At 36.9% G+C, this 19,635-nt stretch overlaps 1 protein-coding gene across 1 annotated transcript in view; it reads right to left on the reverse strand.

The window, feature by feature from the left end:
- LOC126329457 (ankyrin repeat and protein kinase domain-containing protein 1-like) overlaps positions 1–19,042 on the reverse strand; it is a 138,186-nt gene extending 119,144 nt beyond the window's left edge. Inside the window, exon 1 of the mRNA XM_049996158.1 lies at positions 18,913–19,042. Coding sequence (XP_049852115.1) covers positions 18,913–18,930 — 18 coding nt within the window. The 5' untranslated portion in view covers positions 18,931–19,042. The remainder of the gene's footprint in view (positions 1–18,912) is intronic.
- Between the last annotated feature and the right edge of the window lie 593 nt (positions 19,043–19,635).

Raw genomic sequence — 19,635 nt, forward strand, 5'->3', positions numbered from 1 at the left:
GTCCAGGTGTATTTAAACACGATGTAACTGTAAAACTAAAAGTTATGTAACTTAAATTAAAATTTTCATGATTTACTACTTAAATCTTGGTTTAAACATAGGGGTCCCATAAACCAGACATAATGGTATGTATTACAGAAGTCACTTTGTGAGATAAGAATTGATATTCACACGTGTGATACTCCTTTCTTCAAAATCCTCTTTAATTTTCCTGTATCTAGTGCAGCTATCTGTCTTTCCCAGACACTAGATTGGATTAGTGAGAACACAGAATGCTGCTGTGTGTTCCTAGTTCTCCAATCATTAAATTGTGAACAGAAAACCATATTATACATATTCAAAGAAACTCACTTTTGGGCAGTGTTGATGAATAGAAGGAAAAGGGATGAGAAATGGATCTGAAGAGGATGCAGGGCACAGGATTAGCAAAGGCTGTGAGCAGGGGCACAGAATCTGTGATTCATGAGGGATGGAAGGATTTCAGAAGGCAAGGGTTGTTGGCATGTAGTGTTCAGTAGCATGAACTGCATCTCAATATTCAGCTTTGCCCTTGGTCAATGTAGGGTGGTGATATTCATAAGAGTTGACAACTAATTACAGCCCATGCCGAGAAAAAGGTTATGAACTTGCCTCTCCCTTCACCTTGATCCTGCCTATCCCTTGCTCTTTCCTTGTTCATCTCACCTGATCCGGTCACGACAGTCCCTCACCCCACATGGGCCACAGTACCAAGATGATGCAGATACAGACAATAAAAAAGAACCAAAGTCATAAAATAAGTTACCATATTCCAGTTCTTCTATATCCCATTTTACTGCTTCATGCTACTGCTACATGGCTACCTTTACTCATTCCACTGTATCCCACCTGTGATTTTCAGTATCGTATTAAACAGAGATAGATAAGATACACTTTGCAGAACATGTTTGTTGCAGAAGTCACAGTGTACATGTTATATGACCACATGTGAACTACTGGAACTCTACAATTAAAGCAATTATTAAGAAATATGAATGCCTGAACAATTTTAACAGAACAGTAAACTTGAAGTATAAAGACAGCAATGTGAAAACTGTTCTTGTAATCCAGTAAATAGTCTATTATTTCTTTTAAATTTGCAAGACAATTCTAATTTGATTTATTATGACATCAAAAGCTAAAGTGACCAGTATCACTGTCCTCATAGTTCGTCAGAATTACAGCAGTTCTGAATTATATTCCTGATGCAGAGAATTTGGATGTTTCCTGAAACTTAAGAGTCCATAATTAATTGGTGTGATCTCTATAATAAGATTTTACTTGTAAGTGCTAGTATAAAAATGCTGCTGTGTGTTCCTAGTTCTCCAGTCATTAAATTGTGAACAAAAAACCATATTATACATATTCAAAGAAACTCACTTTTGGGCAGTGTATACCAGCTTTAAGGTGAACCTGAATGTGCATGAGATCATGTCCTCAGGTAGCAGATACGAAAACAGCTCCCAGATATGGGGCTGTAGTATGGAACTCAAATGCTCTAGTGTACTGACAGCACAAATGTGGGAGAAAAGAGGAAGTAATGAACCTCCTTCTGGTGGTGAAGAAATTAAGCTAAAATAAATGGCAACCATAAAATCTTATCTCTGCACCTCTAATCTGGAAGTTGGAACTGGGATGACATTGTTTTATGAAAGATTTAGAACCACCAATCCAACTACAAGCCTGAAAATTAGGAGTTGTATGTGTTACTTATACAATGTTAGTGCTTCACTGAGCTGAGACAGAAGAACCAGAAAGATATAAGAAAAATACAGTCAATTCACAGGGAACTTTCTGGGACAGCACAGTCATCTTCAGCACTACTAACTTGTAAAAAATTTATGAAAGCTATTATTAAAGGCATGCCCTGTCCACAGGTACTTACATGTGCAAAACCAACTGCTATGATCTCCAAATTTATAGTTATTATTACTACAATTCTTGTGCCCATGAATACAAGAGAAATCAAGAAGGGCTTTGCACCTAAGGAAGAAAATATACCTCTGATACAGGATGAATTCTTGCTACAATAGGAAACAATGGGTGATGCCATCCTGAATAGCAACTGTGAAGTCCTCAGAGCAAATAGGCCCTTAAGGGCACTAAAATCAGAGAAACCGTACATACTGCTCAACAACTGCAGTGATTAACTACAGTATGCAATGTTTTCATATCTCATAACTTCCAATTTTTATCCACCATTAACCACATTTACAATGGAACAGGGTCCATCACTTATACATAATTACAGACATACATAGTTATTGAGATACTTAATTGCAAACATATATAACAGCAGACATTTGTATTGTCATGTATCATACTCACAATCTGTACACCAAAAAACTCTGTTATGTTATAAAATAGGTTTCAGCCAACCAGTTCTGCAATTATCTTTGAAATAATTTCCAAGAAGTGAACCACACTGAGTGTGGTAATTTATTAAAGATTATTAGAGAGCTGACTGGGTGAGTGGCTTGCTTTCATCAGTTTGTGTCTTGGAGTATCAGTTTTCATTTTGCCGTTACTGAGTATCTATTCTTATATGAAATTCTTTTATATTCAGTTTAATATATGGTGATGAGACACACATCTACCATTTTACAATTGTCTCTTATGTTTTCTAGGCAGCTCAATAATGATCTCCTAACTCAGCCCTACATATTTTTGATATTACACATTTTTTCGTATTTTCAATGTATATTCTAGCTGTCCCCCCATCCCCCCCTCCCTCCCCCCCCCCCCCCCACACACACAGAAAAAAAGGAGGAGATATTCTGAAGCAATTCCATCTCTTAATTTCCACATTATGTTACCATGGATACTACTTTGCAAATATAAATGATGTATTCTTCCCTGGTCAACTTGGAGTAAATATGAAATCCCAAAAAGTTAATTGACTTTTTTTCTACATCATTAGTACTAAGAGAAGATGACCAGCTTACACAGTAGTTTATTGGACATATCGTTTTCTGTTATCTCAGTATGAAATAATTACTTTCAGTGATATATTATGTACCTATAAACTCAAGCTTCTCAAGTAGTATTTCATAAGGAATACAATTGAAGGCTTTACTTAGATCCTATTCAACAAGTAAGGCATTATTATTTACAGAAGTTGTGATGATCTGGTTAATAATATCAGGAGCAGCTAAAGTGGAACCCCCCTAATTTGGAACCAAACTGATTCCTTGAGAGGAAGTTATTTTATCTAAAATAATCCCTTAAAGGGCAGTTATTTTATCTAAAATAATCCCTTAGTTGATTGTGTATAAGAATTTCAAGTATTTTGGAAATTATTGGAAGTATACAGACTGACTGCTGATACTGGGGGATATTTTTTTTTTTTATAAAAACTGGTACAGCTTTTGAAATATTAATGATTCTGAGAAAATCCCAAGCAATAGACATTTGTAGATATGACAGCTTCCTACTGATAACACTATTTCACTGCCAGCTGCTTACAATGTAGTTTCTGTGGAGAAATACCAGTCAACTTAACTCTGTTTCCAATTTATTTCAGTTCTATTCAGTTGATCTGGTTCAATTAACATTTATTATGTGTGGGTAGGAGAGTGTTCTTGTGTGGTGATCTGGCATGCCACTTTGCACTTCTCTGGAGCAGCTTCTATAAACCTTTCATGCACTAACTTTTTTGCTTCAATAAGCTTATCTTTATAATAATTTTTATATTCCAGATATTTCCTACAACCTGTATCAGGCCGTTTACTGTCACTTTTAACTGTTAACTTTTGTAGGAATTCTGGTGCACAAGGTTGCAGAATGAAACTTTAAGCCAATGAGTGAAGTTAAAAAGAATCTTATTGCTAACAATGGAGTGTACAGAAAGGTCACATTCACACTGTACAATTGTTCACAGTGAACTAAGAATGGCTAGACTGAGAAAGATATTCCTCCCTGTGGTGGAGGGAGGAATAATTAATATCACTACCAAAGCATTTTAGTTTTTGGTATATCATGTCATCAATGGTGAGGTCCCCATACTTTCATATATGCTTCACAGTAACTATATTTGTTCCTGAATGCTTAGCATTTCTAACACATCTATCAAACATAGTTTCAATAGTTAATTCCACTTTATGTAACTTTATCTATCAGAAAACAAGTTCACAAACTCATCTTTTTTACCTCTCATACAAGTCATTACACTTTTTTTCCCTGGGTAGTATCATTGGCATCACTTGAAAGTTTGCTGTAGAGTAAAGGCGAAGACAAAAACAAACAGAATACAGTGGTGTGCATAAAACTGTGTTGTTAAAAACATAAAAAAGGCATAGTGCTGCATAAAAACTAAAAATTAGACCAAAATGTCAGTGTCCAATGCAGAAAAACAACGATGTGCTAACAGATGGCATTTCCCAATGTAAGTGAAACATCAACCAAAAATCACCATCACTGATGATAATTTACCTCAATAAAGCAAAACACGTCTGGTGAAAAAAACCACACATTTCTGTAGTTGTAACGACAGAACAAAAATACTCTCAAGAATTATAAAGCAACTACAGACACTACGGCCACATAAATTAAGAATTGAAGGCATAGTGGTTCATGTTCAGAAAAACATCCATCAGAAATAAAGAATGGTAAAAAAGTCATTAGCAAAGTTAACAATAATATTATTAAAGGGGGCTTTTTTACAAGTAGCAGTTAATGACCTTCGAACAGTAAAAAAGATCTAAAAACTTCCTTGTCACAGTTTGACATTTCTGTAATGAAAACACCACAGATAATCATATTTTCATTTTTCCTTGATGCTTATTTCACTACAATTTGAAAATTTTCTTAAAATGTTTTCAACAGCTTTCTTTTGAGATGTGTAAAGATTCATATTCTGGTCTGGCAACTTTATGCAGTTGAAGTTACAAACTAATTCACAACAAAACTGGCTTAAGTGAACTTCGAATTTCAGACCATCTTTGGCAAAAACTGCACTACCATTTTTTTCTTTTTTTGGCACATTATCCTAGCAACAACACATCCTTGTCGAACAAAAATGTTTATGTGAGATTCAGTATGCAACATTCTCATACACATTGAGTTTGCAAAAGTCATGGGATAGCAGTCTGCACATATACAGATGGCAGTAGTATCACGTATGCAAGGGATGAAAGGGCAGAGCATTGGTGGAGCTGCCATTTATACTTAGGTGATTCTTGTGAAAATGTTTCTGGCATCATTAAGGCCACACAGCAGGAATTAACAGACTTTGAATGCAGCATCGCAGTTGGAGCTAGACATACTGGAAATTCCATATTGGAAATTGTTACTGAATTCAATATTCCAAGATCCACAGAGTATGCTGACAATACTAAATTTCAGGCATTATCTCTCACCATGAGCAACCCATTGGCTAGCGGCCTCCACTTCACTTAATGACTAACAGCAGTGATATTTGCATAGAGTTCTAAGGGCCAACCGACAAGCAACACTGTGTGAAACAGCCACACAAATCAATGTGGGACATATGATGAATGTATCTGTCAGGACAGTGTGACAAAATTTAGCATTAATGGACTACAGCAGCAGAAAACCAACTCAAATGTCTTTGCTAACAGCACGACATTGCCTGTAGTGCCTGTCCTGGGCTCATCACCATATCTGTTGTCTGCCCTGGAAGCTGAATGGTCAGCATGATGGACTGCCGTCCTAAGGGGCCCAGGTTCGATTCCTGGCTGGGTCAGGAATTTTCTCTGCTGAGGGACTGGGTGTTCTGTTGTCTCCATCATCATTTCATCCCCATCCAGAGTGCACGTCACCCAATGTGGCGTCGAATGTAATAAGACCTGCACCAAGGTGGCCGCACCTGCCCTGTAAGGCGCCACCCGGTTAGTAACGCCAAACACTTATTTCCATTTACCATATCTGTTGGAACCTTGGTGAGTGGAAAACTGTGGCCTAGATAGATGTGTCCCAGTTTCTGATGGTATAAGCTGATGATAAGATTAGAGTGTGGTGCAGACCCTATGAAGCCGTAACTCAAGTTGTCAACAGGGAAGCTGTGGGTGGCTCAGTAATGGTATGGGGTATGTTTACATGGGCTGGACTGAATCCTCAACTATTTTCCGCTACTGGGACACCATTCACTGTCATTCATTGACTTATGTTTCCAAAAAATGATAAATTTTTATGGATAACAATGCACCATGTTATCAGGCCGCAGATGTTGGAAATTTGTTTGAACAACATTCTGGAAAGTTCGAACGAATGATCTGGTCAACCATATCGGCTGACATGAATCACATCATGCATTTACAGGATGTAATTAGGAGGACAGTTGGTGCAGAAAGTCCTGGAATGGCAATACTTCTGCAATTATGTGTTGTTATAGAGGTAGCATAGCTCAACATTTTTGCAAGGAACATCCAGTGACTTGTTGAGTCCACGGCATATCAAGACGGCACATTGAGACGTGATACTGGAGGAATCCTGTGAGTTTTCTCACCTCTCTAAGCAAACAACACCCACTTTCTTACTTCTACAATAATTTTCTAATTCTAGTACATTATTGCTAACACTGCATATACTGATTTATTTCACAGTAAGTACTTAATATCTATACTTGTTCGTATTGGCCTAGAAGTTGTTATTTCTTTAATCACACTAAAAGGGCTTTTATTTGTGGAGAATGGAACACATAGCCAACATTTCCTATACTGATACTAATACGCCTGATTAATTTTGTTTTGGTCCATCTTTGAAATGCAATACAGCAATGATTCCGCATGGTATGCATTAGACAAGTCATTGGTATATTATTTTGTACAGAAATGTGGCACCAGATGTCTATGCATGTCAGGCAGTTTCTGTAAATTATCGGTTGGTGATTTACAGCTGTGTATCTAACACCCCCATAGTACCCCAGATGGGTTTCATTGGATTTATATTAGGCTAATTTCATGGCTATGATACCAACTTGAGGTAAATACCATGCTCCTCAAACCACTATAGTATGATTGGAACAGGTGTCTTTCTGGAAGTTGCCTTCTTTGTTGTTGAGGGAAACAAAGAACGAAGGGATGCAGGTTGCCTGCGTAATGTTTGCATAGTCTGCAGCTGTCATGATGCCTTCGAATACTACCACAAGTCCCATGGCAGCTCATGTGAATGTCTCCCACAGCATATTACTGTCCCCACTGACCTGTTTCAGTGGTGCACTGCATGTTTTGAGCAGCCAACCAACTCAGTGATGCTGCATCCAGACATGACCACTAACATCATGTACCGAGAAACATGATTTATATAACCAGGCAACAAATTTCTATAGATCCCTGGCTCATTTCTGATGATTAAATGCCCATTGTAATTAACAATATTTTTTGGTCAACATCGGAATACATAAGAGTCATCTTTTGCAGAGCTCCACTGTCAACAAGGGCAGTTAATGATGTGCTCTGAAACACTTGGGCCTGCATCAGCATTGCACTCTGTCACCAGATCTGCCACAGATTGCCATCTATCCTACTTCACAGAAAGGGAAATCTTCTAACCTAATTATTCTGTGATGATATGTGGATCTCCAATACGCTGCAGCCTGCTCATGGTTTCACCATCCTGCAACCAATTTCTATAGATGCTCATTACAGTAGCATGTGAATAGCAAAGAAGCTCTGCACCTTATGAGACGTTCAGTCCCTGGCACCATGTCATAACATTTTGTCCTCTGTCAAATTCATGCATGGCAGTGGATTTTCCCATTTCTTGTGTTTACATCACTAGAATGATTCTCCATTTGTCTCCATTCTGCTTATATATTTTCTTTACTGTGCCACTTGCCCACAACAATACTAGGTGGTAGTCAGCCTCACGGTGGTCAGTGGTCATAATGTTTTGCTCATTAATGTGTCGGTGCAACCAAATATACTGTGACATGGACTATGAACACAGGAAAGTGGTAGTACATTAGGGACAAATGATGTTACATACAGAGTAAATATTAAACTCCATGGTGATCATGGACAAGTTAAATGCAGTCACCAGGCAGGAACAAATCTTGATGAGTGTCAAAAAAAGCTATAAAAGCATTGAATCTTGAGCTAACACAACAAGATATGTTATTCTGAAACATCAGTGAGTAAAATAGCAGTTGTTCTTTAAAGATCTCCAGTCTTTAAACTATTCTTAACTTCTCTTTCACTCTTCAGTCTGCTAAGTTCTCCCCTTATATTTCCGTTTCTGCTGCTGCAGAACAAAGAACTATGCTCTGGAAGTTCTATATATGCTACTGTCAATATCTGCATGCATTTGTTTAGACAATATTCAACATCTGCTAAATGTGCAATATAACATGGTGCTTCTTTACAATAATGTGAATATCTTCCCTCCCCCCCCCCCCCCCTTCCCCCTTTCCCCGCCCACCAGTACTGATATTCATTCATTCACAAATCATATTTTGTTGATGTAGGAGAACCTCTAGGGATGTGGAATGAATCCAATTCTACATTAACTACCAAAAAGAGTCAGAACAAGGTACTTCTTGAAAGCATGTTAGTAACCAATTACGCAAACAGTAATCTACTTACACAGATTATTACCTTAATTAATTCTGTATTCATTTATTGCCACATAGATTATGACAAAAAGAGTTACCTTTGGGGGAAAAAGCGAAAAACAGCTTTGTGACTGACAGATCGCTACGATAGTAAACAGTGTTGTCAGTGATGCTACACAAGGTTCTGTATGTACCTACAAACTAGGCAACAGTGGGAGCATGTAGTGCTTAAGTGTTGTTGTTGTCATTACTGTGACATTTGTTTCTCAGCTTGATTCAGAGACGTTATTCATTCTATGGAAGTCCATGTCAATCTAATTACTGGACTCAGAAATAATTCCATGAAACAAAAAAGAGATGCTTTTCATCACACAGAGGCTGCCAGCCATATCTGACAAATCTCTGCATGTTTGTACAAAGCAAGCAACAAAGTGAACCCATGAGGCTTGAGAAAGACCTAAAATTGATGTCATGAAGTTCACATTCAGTGAATAATTTGGAATAATATTTCATACAGATGATGACTGTTAAATCATATGTAAATTACAAAAATGCTACTTGGTTGTTTACGAGTCTGCTAGTAAAACACAGCACTCAAAGCATTGTTCCCTGCAGTATTCAAATAGGTCTATGGCTCAAACTTTATTCCACTTTTTGATCATGTAGTCATTACCTATTTCATTATATTATGCCTATGGTAATAAGATATGAACATGTACACATTTAGGTGCATCTGTTTAATTTCTGTAATTTACAAATGATGTTCTGTTATCTGTAACACATATGTACAGCCACCCTTTGATGTTTTCAGTTAACTTAAGTTATGTGAGAATCTCTTCTTCCTTATTTAAAAAGTTTCTTATATCTTCACGGAAAAGGTAAAGTGTACTTTGATTCTTACCCTTTGCACTGTCCAATCTGCAATTCTCACTGACTGTATCTACTTTGTGTAGTAATTTGGCAGCTCTGGCTATCTGGCATATTTAGGCTACTCTAAAAACAGACTATTGAAAACATTGACAGTACCGGCAGTGCTCATGTTACACTGAATACTTGAGTTAAATTATTCTGGTATATAATCTCTTACTCGAAACATTCAAATGTAGAAGTGTGAAGTTAACAGTTTATAATACAGAACAGAATGAACAATAGTACATTAACATGGTCTGTTTTCAGGCCATGGAGATTATCTTCACCTTCCACAATCTTCTGGAGTTATAAAAATAAGCACAATAATTCCACAAAGCAATTTAGTAAGATGGCATGCCAATTTTTTTCCAACATAAAGGTGTTCTTGCTTAATCTACTCCTATCTATGAGATCACTACTCTGCCAAATACAGTACAACCAGAAACAGTTTTTGAGGCATTGGAACAAAGACAAATGTATGGAAAAGTATAGATATTGAAGTCAAAAGGGTACAGACAAACATTGGAAACCAATTTGTAATTCATTTACAAAACACATAACAGTAATAAATATCTTGGTCCTGTCTACTTCAACAAATTACCTGAAAATGCCTACACAGTGCCAGTAAATAAATTTAAAACTAGTCTTTTGAGGTGGATGAAAAATTTACACTGCTCAAGCATTCCTTGAGTATGTGACAAATGACCCACTCTCCTTATGAGAATGAACAATAAGTTAACTGAAAACTGTATAAATGCCACACTCTGGAATTATGTAATTAATCTTCCATGTACTTATTGTTAATTATCTGTTTGATTATTTATTTGTCATTTAGTGAACTATATAGTTCAAATATTTTGTAATTGATCTAGGAAACTTTTTGTTGTTATTGACATTTGCATAAATATGTATTGTATCCATCTTGGATTATTAAATTGTAGTTGATGGCATTTCCCCAAGTTTATATTATTATTGTGTTAACACTGATAACACAAATTGCTTGTAAATATGCTCAAAGTAGGAATTAAACACTTGTATTTGTATCACTATCCCCATAAGGAGTGTCAATGGTAGATCAAAAGAAATGTTTAAAGAGCTTGCAAAGTCCAAGCAGTCAGCAGCATGATTTGATTTAACTAGAGCAAGGATTTAGAAACACTTTTGAGCCAATAAACTCACAAACAAATACATTATTTACCTAGTCCTGGTCAGAACTGCAACATTTCCAACACGTATGTAGGCACTGTTATATCATCTGTTATCCCTATGAACAGTGATGTGAACACTCACTTTTGCCCCTACTGACACCTGTAATACTTGTTTCTACTGCAATACTGATTCAATTTAATTGACTTAAATGGGTCTTATTTTGCATTTATTAAAGTTCTGTTAAGAGCAATGAAAGACTGAAGTTCAACCAAAATGCATTAAATTCTTACTGAAATGAGAAAAGACATACCATGTAGTATGTCTACAATCAAAACTGTGCAAAAAAAAAAAAAAAAAAAAAAAAAAAAAAAAAAAAAAAAAAAATGGAGACTGAGTAAATAAATTGAAATAAACAGTCCATAGTCAATACAAGCAGGGTAGAGTGTCATACCAAGGGTATAGTGTACCTACAAATACTTGATAGTTTTTGGTTGGTTCCTCAGTGTAATGACTAATTTTGGAACCACATGAAGAAATGCCATTTTCTACACTTTTTGTTGTTGTTAGACATGACCTTATGTTTTGTGCAGCATTTGCATATATTTCATGTTCAACATATTTATGTGCTGTATAATATTTGTAACATATTGTTAATTCTTCGGGTACAGAACTTTATTGCGAGTAAGGTGTTTATATTTTTAAAACTATTTCTATAACATGCGAACAGTTAAGCTATACTTTGTAGGTCATGTGCCACATTATTGTACCTTGAAACAGAAGGAGGACTTAAACCATTGAACATGTGGTGCTTGCAAATGAACTGAATTATTTTAATGTCGTAATTATTTTACCTGTCTTGAAAACACAAATTGGTATAAGTTTACAATAGATTCTATTTTAATATGTCTCAACTTTTAATTGCTTCTGCTTAATTTGTTTTCATGTATTGATTATTTGGTGTCCAGTAGTGTAACGATGTAACAAGTAGATGACACTGTCTGCAGCACATAAATTTCAGGGGCTGGAATGTGTACCAATGTGTAACATTCTCCCCTACTAAATACACAAAACTATTCAAAAATAAAAAAAATTGGGGTTGAGAAGTTATTTTTATTTTTCAGGAGATGAGTGAACATTTGAATATGTATAATGCATACATACAGCAATATATGCAGTAAGAAACATCACTGTAGGAATGAACATCTTAATCTGGAGTGTCCACATAATTTCAACTGTGCTTCCTAAGGTTAGTCATCCTGACATGATGTACACTGTCCCCATAAATATTAAGTCAGAATCAAACAGTGGCTTACAAAACACTCGTTCTACCTACACTTGAGTATTGCTCATCAGTGTGGGATCCTGCCAGGTCGGTTTGACGGAGGAGATGAGAAGATCCAAAGAAAAGTGGCGTGTTTTGTCACAGGGTTATTTGGTAAGCGTGATAGCATTACGGAGATGTTTAGCAAACTCAAGTGGCAGAGTCTACAAGAGAGGCGCTCTGCATCATGGTGTAGCTTGCTGTCCAGGTTTTGAGAGGGTGCGTTTCTGGATGAGGTATCGAATATATTGCTTCCCCCTACTTATACATCCCGAGGAGATCAACAATGTAAAATTAGAGAGATTTGAGCGTGCACGGAGGCTTTCAGACAGTTGTTCTCCCTATGAACCATACGCGACTGGAACAGGAAAGGGAGGTAATGACAGTAGCATGTAAAATGCCCTCCGCCACACACTGTTGGGTGGCTTGAGCAGTATAAATGTAGATGTAGACCTTTACATACAAAAACTCATCAAGTGACTATGGCATCATTGTACATTCATGCAATTTTTTGCACACTGAGTTGATCATACATTATTTAAGTCTCAATGTGACTGATTTTTAAGTTTATATTCAAACTTGCTCTAGCAGTCTTTTCTATTTGTAATGGAAGTATGCATGTTCAAAAAGTAAATAGTCCAATGGCTTCAGCAAACTGATACTGATTCAGATACGTTCCATTAATGCAAATTTCTTTTACTTTTTCCCCAATTTACCTAACTGAACATTTCCTCTAGGGAGCATAAAATGACAATTTATAAAATTTGGTAGGACTCCAATGTGTAGGAGATTCTAGGGGTGACTAATGGTGATGGGTACAGAAAATTAAAAAAAGAAAGAATAATACCAAGTGATGTTTCTTCATCATCAACCAACTTGCCTGTGAGCCATGAAGTTCAGTGAACATTATTCCAGGCTTCCCTTCTCCAAAATTTTCAGTTGATCCTCAGAATCAAATGGAAACCCCATCTAACTGGTCATTAACTGTTTTAATAGTTGTGTGGTGCATTTCCATTGGCATTAAATCTACATAAACAGCACAAAACCTAATATTACTACTGCTCTTGCAACCAGGATCCTTTGTTCATAATACACCACACATATGTTTGAAGAGATAGATCACAGTGAAAACAGACAATACTTTCAGTAGCATAATTTGTCATAATCTGATGAGTATAAGTTAGGTGTATTGTAACAGCTTGACATGATAAAAATACTTTTAACTGTGCAAAACAATACAGGAATGCAGTTTCCATTGTTAAAATATGAATGATCACAATTTGTAATTGTACCGTAATTGTATGGATCAAGTCAAAAGTGTATATCAATCATGGAAGGTACTATGTGTAGTAAGTAAACAGCAGTCAGGCAATCATAGTTATGTAATCACAGAGGCCTATTTTAAAATGTATGCACCATATTACATAACTAACATATTTCCTCTGAATGCTTTAGAGCAGGGATTATAAGACGTATCTTGTAATTAATGTGAAGTATTGTATGGTACACCAATAATACAGCTTACGCAGTATCATATTACATGTGGTGTTTACACTGTACGCCAGAGGAAAATCATCTATGCTATAGAAAGCTTTTTCTATCACAATGCTTTTAAACATACTTTTGTTGTTTGTGTCTCTTTAGTTAGAAGGGAGTATTTTTGGGGTTTTGGACTAGCATAATATCTTGTCACTTTCAATTACATGGCTTAAATTGGTATGGGCTCATGGAATTGATTTCATTTCTAGTGTCACCAGTAACACCCATCATGAGAAACAATTAAACTCCTCTGTATACAACATCTTCAGCATCTGATTACATTACAAATGTGTAAATATATTAAGGTAAATTTTCACGCACCTCAATGCTCATGATGTCATATCCTCTGAACTGTGCACTGTACAGTGATATCATTTAGCGTGTAATTCAGTGATATTATATGGGTGACGTCTGCAAAATGTATTGTGAACAAGCAATAAAGAAGTAATAAATTAAAAAATCATGTCTGATACTGCAGTTTACTGCATTAACTATGAAAATGTAGTATGTGATAAACTTTTTTCCTTTCACTATTTTGGTAGAATGTCAGTAAGAAAAGTTTCAAAAGGATTTGAATTTATGTGTTAAGTGTATTGTAAGTCGCGAAGAGTATTTATTCTCAAATACTAATTGAATAGTTATGAGTAATTTGTGCAGTATGAACTATGCTGGCTCGATATGTATATGTGCTTATTATGTTAAACATTTGATGTGAGATTAAATTTAATTGAAACTGTAATTTTATTAATCCTGTAGATCATACTTTGTGTGCAGAGAAGTACATGATGATATAGAACAAGTCAAAAATGGAGATGAGATGGTACATGGTTAAAATGATTATGTCAGTGATATTATAATGATACAAGTGTTCATACAATACATGTGTAATGCCAAGAAACAGACAAGGGTGTAGGCGGATATTTTGTGAAAGATTCAGAATTGCACACTATTTATAAATAAGTTCACATTATTAAGGGAAAAAACATATAAGCAAATAACACGGAAATTCAAAAGTACTGTATACATTTAAAAATCCATTACTAAAGTAAAACAGTGAAGGTGACACACTTCTGTACGAAGGTATTCAGGTTTACATACAAAGTACGGTACAGAACAAGTTTTGATGTTTCAAGACATTCAACACTTTTGCAATAAATATTTATATATGTATTTATTTGTGCATAAAAATCTCTTTCAGTACATATATTGTACACAAGATATTGGAAAGAATTTTTTTATGGACAGTAGTTTTAAATTTTGAACTGTTTTTTTTATTTTTTAATGTTATTAGGAGCTTATTGTACAGTCTGTTTCCCCATTGGCAGTGGTCCATTCTGTTTTAGCATTGTGTAAATGGGTTGAACATGTATTTCCTGCTTTCTCCTTGTGTTATACAGATGGAGTCTCTGGTTAATTGACACAAAACTGTAGCTATTTTCTAAGATTTTCCTAACAAATTTATAGTACTTGTAAAATATATAGCCATGGTACTAGAAGGATGTGAAGTTTCTTAAATAAGGGCTTGCATGAGCTTCTTGCGGCAGTGTTTTCTAAGGCTCCTACAATTCTCTTTTGGCAAATAAAACAACTTTTCCTGGCCGATGCATTTCCCCAAAAGATTATGACATATCGCAATAACGATTCTGCTTGGGCAAAGTATACATTTCTTAGTGTCCCTTTCGATTAGCAACCAGAAAGAATTTTGATAGTGTGACAAATGTTATTCAATTTATTTATAATGTATTTTGCATGTTGGATCCATCTTAGATCGTCTTGCATCCGTATTCCAAGAAATTTTATTGAGCTCATATTTTCAAGGATTCTGGTGAACAACTCTATGTAAAGCTCTTAACGAATAAAAACGGTATTTTAAGTGTTTCAATTCAGTTAGTAGTTATATGAAATTAAATATCTTCAACATTTCGCTGCCCTATCAGCAACTGTATAAATATTAGTTTCCATTTTAATAATCAACAGCCTCAGTAGCACCATTTACCTAGAATTTACCTAGGTTTCAGTCGGGATAACGCAACCTTCTTCAGAATAACAGTAACTACCATTTGTCCACTAGGTAAATGGTTCAACTGAGGCTGTTGATTATTAAAATTAAAATTAAGTTAAATGAAATAATGAAACTCAGATTGTTATTGTCCCTGGAAGCTGCTAGATAGGCAATCTGCATCTGAAGTAACAAGCCTGGTTTGGCATTTTAAGAATACATATGGTTGTATCGTCTAGCATTAACTGAAACGCATAAAAATTTAAATATTTTCAGCTATAACCAAGGTTCCTGTACATCTACATCTACATTTATACTCCGCAAGCCACCCAACGGTGTGTGGCGGAGGGCACATTCCATGCCACTGTCATTACCTTCCTTTTCTGATCCAGTCGCGTATGGTTCGCAGGAACGACGACTGTCTGAGAGCCTCTGTGCGCGCTCACCTCTCTCTAATTTTACATTCGTGATCTCCTCAGGAGGTATAAGTAGGGGGAAGCAATATATTCGATACCTCATCCAGAAACAGACCCTCTCAAAACCTGGAGAGCAAGCTACTCTGCGATGCAGAACACCTCTCTTGCAGAGTCTGCCACTTGAGTTTGCTAAATATCTCCGTAACGCTATCACAGTTACCAAATAACCCTGTGACGAAACGCGCCGCTCTTCTTTGGATCTTCTCTATCTCCTCCGTCAACCCGACCTGGCACGGATCCCACATTGATGAGCAATACTCAAGTGTAGGTCGAACGAGTGTTTTGTAAGCCACCTCCTTTGCTGATGGACTACATTTTCTAAGGACTCTCCCAATGAATTTCAACCTGGTACCCGCCTTACCAACAATTAATTTTATATGATCATTCCACTTTAAATCGTTCCGCACGCATTCTCCCATATATTTTACAGAAGTAACTGCTACAAGTGTTTGTTCTGCTAACATGTAATCATAAAATAAAGGATCCTTCTTTCTATGTATTCGCTATACATTACATTTGTCTATGTTAAGGGTCAGTTGCCATTTCCTGCACCAAGTGCCTATCTGCTGCAGATCTTCCTGCATTTCACTACAATTTTCTAATGCTGCAACTTCTCTGTATAACACAGCATCATCCACGAAAAGCCACATGGAACTTCCGACACTATCTACTAGGTCATTTATATACATTGTGAAAGCAATGGTCCCATAACCCTCCCCTGTGGCACGCCAGAGGTTACTTTAACGTCTGTAGACGTCTCTCCATTGATAACAACATGCTGTATTCTGTTTGCTAAAAACTCTTCAATCCAGCCACACAGCTGGTCTGATATTCCGTAGGCTCTTACTTTGTTTGTCAGTCGACAGTGCGGAACTGTATCGAACGCCTTCCGGAAGTCAAGGAAAATAGCATCTACCTGTGAGCCTGTATCTAATATTTTCTGGGTCTCATGAACAAATAAAGCGAGTTGGGTCTCACACCATCGCTGTTTCCCGAATCCATCTTGATTCCTATACAGTAGATTCTGGGTTTCCAAAAACGACATGATACTCGAGCAAAAAACATGTTCTAAAATTCTACAATAGATCGACGTCAGAGATATAGGTCTATAGTTTTGCACATCTGCTCGACGACCCTTCTTGAAGACTGGGACTTCCTGTGCTCTTTTCCAAACATCTGGAACCTTCCGTTCCTCTAGAGACTTGCGGTACACGGCTGTTAGAAGGGGGGCAAGTTCTTTCGCGTACTCTGTGTAGAAACGAATTGGTATCCCGTCAGGTCCAGTGGACTTTACTCTGTTGAGCGATTCTAGTTGCTTTTCTATTCCTTGGACACTTATTTCAATGTCAGCCATTTTTTTCGTTTGTGCGAGGATTTAGAGAAGGAACTGCAGTGCGGTCTTCCTCTGTGAAACAGCTTTGGAAAAAGGTGTTTAGTATTTCAACTTTACGCATGTCATCCTCTGTTTCAATGCCATCATCATCCCGGAGTGTCTTAATATGCCGTTTCGAGCCACTTACTGATTTAACGTAAGACCAAAACTTCCTAGGATTTTCTGTCAAGTCGGTACATAGAATTTTACTTTCGAATTCACTAAACGCTTCACGCATAGCCATCCTTACACTAACTTTGACATCGTTTATCATCTGTTTGTCTGAGAGGTTTTGGGTGCGTTTAAACTTGGAGTGAAGCTCTCTTTGCTTTCGCAGTAGTTTCCTATCTTTGTTGTTGAACCACAGTGGGTTTTTCCCGTCCCTCACAGTTTTACTCTGTACGTACCTGTCTAAAACGCATTTTACGATTGCCTTGAACTTTTTCCATAAACAATCAACACTGTCAGTGAAGGAACAGAAATTTTCGATTAGATCTGTTAGGTAGACTGAAATCTGCCTTCTATTGCTCTTGCTAAACAGATAAACCTTCCTCCCTTTTTTTATATTCCTATTAACTTCCATATTCAGGGTTGCTGCAACAGCCTTATGATCACTTATTCCCTGCTCTGCACTTACAGAATCGAAAAGTTCGGGTCTGTTTGTTATCAGTAGGTCCATGACGTTATCTCCACGAGTCGGTTCTCTGTTTAATTGCTCGAGGTAATTTTCGGATAGTGCACTCAGTATAATGTCACTCGATGCTCTGTCCCTACCACCCGTCCTAAACATCTGAGTGTCCCAGTCTATATCTGGTAAATTGATATTTCCATCTAAGACTTACATGCTGAGAAAATTTATGTGTAATGAATTCCAAATTTTCTCTCAGTTGTTCCGCCACTAATGCTGCTGAGTCGGGTGGTCGGTAAAAGGAGCCAATTAGTAACCTAGCTCAGTTGTTGAGTGTAACCTCCACCCGTAATAATTCACAGGAACTATCCACTTCTACTTCACTACAGGATAAACTACTACTAACAGCGACAAACACGCCACCACCGGTTGCATACAATCTATCCTTTCTAAGCACCGTCTGTGCCTTTGTAAAAAATACTGTATATACTAAGTGCGGTTAACGTCGTAAGTGACTTAAATGATTGCCTACATGATGCTCCTCCTTTTAGGTTCACTGAACGTTTATTCTGAAACAATTACCTACATGCAAACATGGATCGCGTTTTTGGAATATTTTATGTTTATTTTGCCCCGACCGCCTTTTTTATTTTTCTAAAGTCAAAAATTCGCTAAATTTCTTTGCAGCATATTTGTAGGCTAATCAAAATGCGTCTTTAATATGTTTGATAAATTAGGGAACCTAAAATGTTCATTGTCTTTACCCGAAACAACAATAGTAGGCCCACAGTTCTGTTTACACGCGACTAAAGCGTTCACATTCTTTACAACGACACTGCAGTAGGAACTATAAATGTTCGGCCACCGCAGTATTTACATCCCAATAAATTAAAGTCGTAAACGTAGGTTAATCTACAAATAGCAGGTAGCATATTTGTTTGTTATGAAAGATTTTCGAAATCAGTGGCACAATACGGTACCGTACTCACCGTCTGCGCAGCAAACATCACGGCTACGATGGTGAAGGTCTTCTTGCACGCGACGCGAGAGCGGCGAAGGAGAGATCATTAGCTCCAAATTATCACTACAGTACTACCAACAAACGTAGTCTTCTCATCTGAACACAAGTCAGCTTTGAATTGCGAGTTTATGCAGTAACAGATGAATGCGACACTGTTTCTTTTCTGTTTTTATTATGCAAGAAAGCAAAGCAGGCCACTAAATATTACACGAGTCTGAAGATGTATGAAACTTGTCAGTCTCGGCCGATTATGAGTGTTGGCGTGGAAGTACTAAATAACGTTAGATGACACGATGTTGACAAAATCTTGAAGCTGATATTTTTGTTCCTATGCTAACGCTACGTTGCAGTACAATGACTGTTCGGTTTTCAATTTTTCTCAGTGTTCAAACATCTATGTTTCCTTTTATCCAATAAATTATCCCCTCAGCCCTGTTATGGAGATGGATGCGCAGGTTTGTAATGCTGAAAGCCGCTTTGAAGAGTAACCAGAAATGTATTCCCTTTGTACGCCTACTATCCATGTGCGTCACAATTTATTTTTCGGTTACAATAGTAATTATGTCTTGCACTCCAGTTTCCTTTTCTTTCTCACATCTCTGCTGGCAATACTCAGCTGAGCGAGGTGGCACTGCGGTTACAGTGCTTAGCACTGTAGACGCGCAATCATGGGGACAACGGTTCAAGACCA

The sequence above is a fragment of the Schistocerca gregaria genome, chromosome 2 (genome assembly GCF_023897955.1).
Source record: "Schistocerca gregaria isolate iqSchGreg1 chromosome 2, iqSchGreg1.2, whole genome shotgun sequence".
NCBI classification, from domain to species: Eukaryota; Metazoa; Arthropoda; class Insecta; order Orthoptera; family Acrididae; genus Schistocerca; species Schistocerca gregaria.